At 35.1% G+C, this 8422-nt stretch overlaps 1 protein-coding gene across 1 annotated transcript; it reads right to left on the reverse strand.

Moving 5' to 3' along the window:
- Nucleotides 1–2151: 2151 nt before the first annotated feature.
- On the reverse strand, nucleotides 2152–7297 carry LOC114536406. Its single transcript, XM_028557763.1, has 4 exons — nucleotides 7254–7297; nucleotides 5674–6058; nucleotides 2863–3251; nucleotides 2152–2387 (listed from the first exon to the last, which is right to left on the reverse strand). The coding sequence occupies exons 1-4, from the start codon at nucleotides 7294–7296 to the stop codon at nucleotides 2152–2154; spliced, it is 1053 nt and encodes a 350-aa protein (XP_028413564.1). The 5' UTR covers nucleotide 7297.
- Between the last annotated feature and the right edge of the window lie 1125 nt (nucleotides 7298–8422).

Genomic DNA, 8422 nt, shown 5'->3' on the forward strand with positions numbered 1-8422 from the left:
TATTTTTTTGCGGCGAAACGTGAGTGATATTGATAATTGCAAAATTGCATTTCTTGGTTTTAGAATATAATTATTTTCCAAGAAACATCTAGATATTGCTTCAGTAGCGTAGCCAGCCAGTCGATTTGTCCCGCTATGCTAATATTTTAGTGTTCATTGCATGACTGTGAAAACAATAGATTTCTATAGGCATGAATAATTTTAATAACTCGAAATTTACATAGCGGGACAAAATCGTCAGGCTGGCTACGCCACTCACTTGAATTCTTAAAGCTCAATGTAGTATAAAGTTCTTGATGCAATATAAAATTTAGCATTCCCAAACATCCCGTGGTCAGAAATCATAATCTTCAGAAAAGCAGTTTTTTTCAGTTTTTATTCTTGCTTTTCCGAAGCGAAGATTGAAACCCGAAATTGTTCTTAGGTCGTTATGAACAACGTTTTCTGTCGTTAAAGTATATAATTGAGTTCCATTTTCATTCAAGATTAGCTTTCTGAAATTGCTGGTTTTCGATCAACAAAAGGAAACCTGTTTCTATCCCTTGAAGTAAATAATCTAAATTTAGCTCGTTCACACTTAAATTAATATACACTTATAATGTATGCTCAGTGGCGTAGCCAGCCAGACGATTTTGTCCCGCTATGTAAATTTCGAGTTATTATAATTATTCATGCCTTTAGAAATCTATTGTTTTCACAGTCAGTGAACACTAAAATATTAGCGCATAGCGGGACAAATCGACAGGCTGGCTACGCTACGTTGTATGCTCCAGAGGGAAATAGTGAGTTTTGTTATCGCAAGAGTCGAGAATTTTCGTCTCGAGAAACATTGAGGCTCGAAGGAAAACAAAATTCTCTATTTCCCGAGGGAGTGTAAATTAAGTGCTCTGTGCTTTGTTATACTGTACAGGAACAAAAACATACATGTTACGCAACAATTTTATTTCAAAAGAACAATGAATGAACCAATCCCAATCAAAACATACAACACCTATATAACAATACTATTTGTTTATACTGGCTAAATTGATACTTGTGGTCCATTTTATTGTATACTGCTCAGGTTAAAATACGGCAGGTAACTGATGAAATGGACACGGACACCAGTTTTAGCTGAGCCGAGGGTTCATTTCATAGGTGTACGAGGCGGAAGGAGAGAGCAGCTGGGTCCACAAAACGTTCTTATTACCACAGTTCCGGCAAATTATAATCTTTTGGTTTCAACTCACCTATGCAATTTGTTCCATTTCCTTTATATCCAGATAAACACTCACAAGTGTAAGAACCATCAGTGTTTGTGCAGTTTGCATTGTAATCACATGGCCTATTTGTACATTCGTCGATGTCTGGCGAATCAAAAATTAGGGTGAATTAAACAAGAACAAGGCAAGAAGGCTATTATGACTCCCACGATGCTACGAAAATATGTTGCTTTTGTAGATCTACCACAGCCAACTAATTTAACAGAACAAAACAGTCAAAGCAATGTGTCGCGAAATAAGAACATCATAACCGTTCAACCGAAACACTCAATCTGCTAAAAAGGTATATGCTTAAAATTTTAATCTATTGAAACATTTTACATCGAATAAGAAATGCCAAAACTACATAAGTCTAAACGACAAAATACTTATCACTGAATATCTTCTCTGAACCGTAATAGTTGTGAATGTGATTGGTTTTCTGAGCCTTCACGATTTGCGATGAATAATAAATACGCTAGTGCTAGCTATACAGGGTATCTCAAAAAAAAACGCATCACTTAAATATACAAGAATGTTAATATTTTTCGGGTTTGCACCATAATTCGGCTAAAGTGACTTTTAGCATTTTAAATGAAGGATTAAGAGCTATTTTAAATTCCCAGAGGAGCTTATCTATTGCGCTTTAGAGCTGTATTAATGTTCTTGCATATTTAAGTGGTTGCGTTTTTTTTTATACACACTGTATTATTTCGGGCTTCAGTAAAGCATTATGTTCAGTGGCGTAGTTAGCCTGATGATTTTGTTCCGCTATGTAAATTTCGAGTCATTATAATTGTTCATGTCTTTAGAAACTTGTTTGTTTTCACAATCAATGACCATAGCGGGACAAATCGTCAGACTGGCTACACTACAGATTATGTTTCCGGGTGGATTTGTTTTAATTTTATCATACTGAATTTTTCTCAGTTTTTTTCTTCGATAAATTAAAGCAATTTTTCTTGGATTTTTTTTCAGATATGAATTGTGTATGATTTTTTAATTCATCTCCAAAATAACGTATACCTTGGCAATACGTCTGATTTCCAGTGAATCCAGTGTCACATGAACATACAATGGTGCCAGGAGAGTTCGTACATGTCGAGTTCGCAGGACAGGTATTATTCAAAGAACAGTGGTCCCTATCTAAAGTAAGAAAATTACCCAGAGGTTGTTTACATATTGGGCCGAGTTACCAGAGATCGAGCGAAGTGTAAGATAATTTTGAGGGTTTAAAATAAGTCTTTATGAAACGAACAGCCACATGCTATTTCTGGGATCTCATAGTATAAAACATATTACGCTTCGTTTTGAATGCCTGTTAACCTGGTTAAAGTAAACAGCCCCTGTAGTTTGCCATGCGCTAAGTATATTTAATATAATAGAATAAAATATTCACTTCGCCCCTTTATATTTAAAAACAGCTACATCAAGAAAAGATATATTGAGTGAATTTGAAGATTATTCAACATGGAGGTTGCGTGATGAGTTGGCAATATGACATTTCTGGCTATTTCGTAAAATTTTCGGCGAATTTTGTTTTCAATTAAAGACAAAGTATTCATTTGCCTAAAAATCATACTAACTTAAAACCATGAGAAACTTTTCTGCGGGCACTTACCACACACAACAACCATTCGTGTTGCTTCAGTTAAAAGTGAAATCGTAGCAGCCACTGTATCTGTCAATTTATCATATTTATAAATCTTTGATGTTGTTGTATCGAGGATATAATAATATCCATTCCCATCTGCAATGTCCACAGTTGTAATACTTCCTGATTGATCTGTTCCTATCTGTGAAGTCTGACCATCGTACGTTGTTTTTAATATCTTGTAATTTGTCTCAGAAGTAAATAGAATCCAGTATATGGTTTTATTCACGGTATCAAGCGCAAGGTGAGTGCCTATTTGAGTGACACCAGAGTGAAGAGTTTGATCAGTTCCATCAGCAAGACTGTACCGGATGAGATTTCGATTGTTTGTAACATCAGTGGTGAAAAATATTGTTCTAGGAAAAATAAAATATAAATTAGATGCTAATGATATACTTTTGTTCAAAAACAAGAAGATAAGTAACTCATTTCAAACGTATAAACATATAACTGAGATATATCTCATGAGCTTAACACGTCCCTGTCTTGCACCCAGAGTCTTCTGTGTTAAAAGGGCGGGGTACAACGCAACGAAGACCCTGTTGAAGCTCATGACGTCACATTCCGCCTGAAGGGTTATAAGGAAAGTATCATATTACATGTTTCCACTTTCATCAGTCTTACTCCGGATTTCGCCATGTTGGTTCATATAGCGTTTTTATCTTGCTTAGAATTTGCGGTTCTTAATAGTTTGTACCAAGAAGGATCTCTGTCTTGAGAACATGTATCTTAAAATGTGCGTTTTGCCAACGGGTTATGGAAAATCTTTGATTTTTCATCTTGTTCGCAAGGTTCAATTTACGTGGCGATTTGCTTCTTTCGTGGAGATTGAAAGGTATTTGTACGGCATCAGTTTTTCCATCGTATTTGTACGACATTGGTATTCGCCCATCGGTTTTAAATATCAAACGTGTGAAGACTGCACAGGATAAAACCGAAGTCAAAGAAGATGATGTTAACATTGATTTCTGGATTTGCGAAGAGCAAAAGTTGTGCGATGGTTATTACCACATTGTTTTCACTCATCCAGAGTCATTTATTTCATGTAAACACGGACGTGATTAATTGTTGAGCGTAAAATACACCGATATGGTTGCAAATGTCATTGACGAAGCGCATTGTATATTAGTGGCGTAGCCAGCCTGACGATTTAGTCATGCTATGCAAATTTTATGTTATTATCAGAATGCTCCAATACCTAAAAACTTTTCGGAAGTATACGAAGTCTCCTTGGAATGGCGAATTATAGCGCTAAGTACATTCCCAATTTTGCCACCATAACAGCCCCATTACGTAATCTAAGTAAAAATAACACGCCATTTACGTGCACAGATACCCACCAAAACGCTTCTATCAACTGCTCTAGCCTCAGCACACTGTATGCATGGCTTACTTTGATACTGTTGATGCAAGTCCCGTTAGCGTATCAGCTATTTTGTCTCAGAAAACAAAAGAAAAGGACGAAGAAAAGATCGTAGCGTATGCAACTAAGAGCTCTGACTGACGTGGAAAAACGCTATTCACAAACTGAAAAGGAAGCTCTGGCTATCATTTACGGAACACTTTGATTTTAATATCTATACGAACATGAATTTATTCCAATTAAAGAACACAAACCGCTGGAAATTATATACGGTAGTTTAAAATCGAAACCATCAGCATCGAACGCTGGGTACTATATTACAAATCCTGCAGACTACCTATCGAGACATCTAGTATCTAGCAGTCGTCAGCAACAGAAAATGACAGAAGAACATTAGATTTTGTTGTACGCCAGTGTACCAAAAGGAATGACTCTCAAAGAAGTTGACGCCGCAAGGCGTAATATCACAGTTTAATATTCATTTTTTGTAAACTGAGTGAATTTTATATAGCAACAACGCCACGGCGGCAGTGCCGTTATAGGATTTATTGCAGAATCAAAATGGCGGCAACAAACAAAAAATTGCCGAACTTAGTTAAGAAGAAATTAATGTAATTATAGATAAATCCACACCGAAAAATACTAAACGGGCAACCGGTTAGGGTGTTTTAGTATTTAAAGGTATGCATGTGTTGTTTATTTAAGCTTGAAAATGATATAAAGTCTTTACGAGTTTACTCAAAATGAATATTAAAAGCATTAAAGCACTCTTTGTTTGTGTATTATCGGGTTTTACATGCACTCGTTCACAAACAAGGAACTCGGAGTTCAATACTGCACTCGGCTTCGCCTCGTGCAGTATTGAACTTCTCGTTCCTTGTTTGTGAACTCGTGCATGTAAAACCCGATAATGCACTCACAGAGTGCATTAATCCTTAAATAAACACTCGTTGTTCCGCTGTACCAATTTCTTTCGAAGCAATAACAAGGCTAATTTAAATTTAATCTTATTCACAATTTCAAATTTTTCGTATTTAGCATTTTATAAGTTACATTAAATCCTCACGGGCTAAAATTCGTGAACACGGTATTCAAATTTTAATAATGAGTGATTTCAATAGTTTTCGTTTTTTTGAGACACCCTGTATATAGAGAGAGCGTAGATAACACTGAGAAAAAAACATTAATTTTGTATTGTTGATTATCATTAAAATTAATAAGAGAATATTATAGCACTCATTGGGGCTTCTTTCCTGAAAATATTCAGCGGCTATGGCAGCATGACGATTTTAATTTTGGCCCTCTATAATTATTTTACTTTTAAGCTTTTATAAATATTCATTTAAATCATTTAAATTTATTGAAACTTTGTTAGAAATATGCATTCTTCTTCATATTTGTCATCCCTACTATACCTGTTATAAGCGTCGATTTGTAAATCCCTGAAATCATTGTCTGGTGACACACCAATATCTGGTAAGTCGTTCCCATCATAGTCAATCAATTTAAGGTTAAAATCAGTCTTGGTGAGATAATAGATACTTTGATTAACTGCATCAACAGCAAAGGGACCGAAATTTGATGGAACCGAAACATTTTTTAAATCACTCCCATCCAAATTTGAGTTGTAAAGTTTCTCACCGTCCTTATAATACCAAAGGCGGTAGTTCAGTTCGTCGTAACCAAGGGTCGCGCTTGGTGTCTTCACCAAGGCTTTAGATTTTCCACCATCAATAGAAACATAGGAAATGTGAGTGGCGTTTGAATACAAGATGTATTCAATTTCCTCTCCATTGTTTTCTACATTTGCAAAACATTTAAAGATTTTAGCAGTGGAAACAAACAGATAATTTGTACTGTGTACTAGGATTCGTGATGTATAGTGTTTACACTGACAGATCAATAATTATAATAAAATAAATTAAATCAATGAGATGTTAATAAAAGCGAAAAAATAAATAAATTTCTGCTATCTTGCGAATCGATGTAGAGTCTTTTCTTCAGAACTATCTGACTATACATTTGTTTATTTTAAGTTTTGCCCATGTTCTTAAAGACTTTGTATGCGATGAAAGCGTCTGATTGTTTGTTTCGAACTGGGTCGCTATTATGAGTAATTTGACAAGCTGCATTTTCATCATGTACATAATTATTAGAATTGCCGGATTACAGGGGAAGGGGGAAGTCTGGATTTTCAATAGGCTAAAAATTGCGAGAAAGATAGTTGGTTTTTTCCGAGATTTCTAAGGTAAACAAGGTTATGAACAAATAATACCCTGATCGTGAAAGGGAGTTCAGACACTTCCATGCAGCCACATACAATTTTAATATTTTTGTGAGCCGTGCCCTTGACCGGATCTGGAATGATTAATCAGGCGCTGCTTGTTAGGATTGGTAGTGGTTGAATGGTTGGGTTGTTGTCTTTGTATGCGCACAAAATGTTATGGAGATGCCTTGCGCCGGCGAAGGATGAATCTGCTCTGATACCAGTTTTTAGGTGGAATTTTGCGCGCGGAACGGACTTTTTACTGTCTGCGCGCTTTCACGCAGAAACTTATGTGAGAAAAACTTTGCTCTGCGCCCAAAATCCCGCCAAGAAAAACAGGCTTTATATGTTAAAAAGCAAGCTCATAGCAGTCTGCCAATATGTAATGGATTATATGTAATTATTATACAACACAAAAGTATTAGGATCACACAGTAGTGTTGAAAATTGAAATGGTCATTTTATGAGCCACAGCAGTTTTAGTTTTTGATGCAAAATAAAAGGTTTGTTTCACATTATTTTATTCATGCGATAGCCACTTCTCTTTGGAAAAATTCATACGAGAACTCGTCTACCAAAAGACGAAAAGTCTTTGGCAGATATGCAAATAATACTAATCGAATCTTATTAGTTCAATTTCTAATAATTTTGTATCGTGACTCCAATTAATTTGGATCCAATCAATAAATTATGATTAAACCCTGCTTTGCGTGGTTTAACGTAACTTACCTAAAGTGAACAAAAGAAAGTAGAGAAACCATTGATTACCCATAAGGAGTATCGATCAATTTTATTTCTAACAAAAACAAAAATGTAAACAATCAGAAGTTTATATGCTTGTGGCTGAGCTAGAGAGTGCTAGGCACCAAGTCCTATATACCATGCAAAAAGACGATCTGAAGCTGCACGCATGTCTAAATTATTCAATACTTTAAAGGTTATTGATTGAAATTACCTCAAAATCAAAAATGTCCAAATTTTGTTAATGAAAAATAATTTTGTATATAACCAGTATACAAGTATAACCATTACGAATACGATCGTTCCATCCGGATACCCCAATAAATTTACACTGCATTACATGATTGGAACGGCATTAAATTTTCTAACACTTGGCTTTCAGATTTTTTAAGGAATTTATTTTTATTAAGGAATTTATTATTCTTCAGTATCGCGGTCGCGGCATGTCAAGCGTTGGCGTTTTAGAATGTTCGGTTTGCCGTTGTATAAAAACGTCGCAGTGTTTTAAGTCTCTTGAACTTTGTAACACTCATTTCAGTCTTATGTGCTGGTTCATGAATATTATTGTACACCAGCCGTTGCCATTTTTTATACTTTTGTATTACGTGTATGTGGAAATGTGTAATAACACTTCCCACCGTAATTCAAAAGTATACAAAAATCGACAACTCCGCATGGCTATAATTTCCGTAATTTACAACATTTCGCAGCCAAAATTGGGAGTTTTACTAATTTTATATATGATTTTTTAGGAAATGTTCTTATTATGCCAGAGTGGGAAATTAAGTACTGCAGCGCAGGTCGTCCATTACGTATTAATATTTTGCATTAAACATTTACGACACACTGACACAGTGTTTCAAAACTTATGGCACAAGGAATTTATTAAGATATACTTTTGACTATCAAATGATCATTTGTGTCGATATGATCAATGACTTTAACTAAAATAAACTTGGCGTATGCCAAACAAAACGTTAAGACAAAATATTAAGTTATTTAAAGCACGTATATAGCGGCGTATATCTAACTAATGTCTGTCCAAGAAAATGACTGTTGCAAAGCATTAATATTAAGATTACCTTTCAAAAGTAGAATTTTACTTCCAGATTTAGCTTCGTTGTGTTTGTTGTGAATAGAAGAATGGTAGCAATAAT

Source organism: Dendronephthya gigantea, unplaced genomic scaffold (genome assembly GCF_004324835.1).
Source record: "Dendronephthya gigantea isolate DGI-Jeju-01 unplaced genomic scaffold, DenGig_1.0 000135F, whole genome shotgun sequence".
Classification (NCBI taxonomy): Eukaryota; Metazoa; Cnidaria; class Anthozoa; order Malacalcyonacea; family Nephtheidae; genus Dendronephthya; species Dendronephthya gigantea.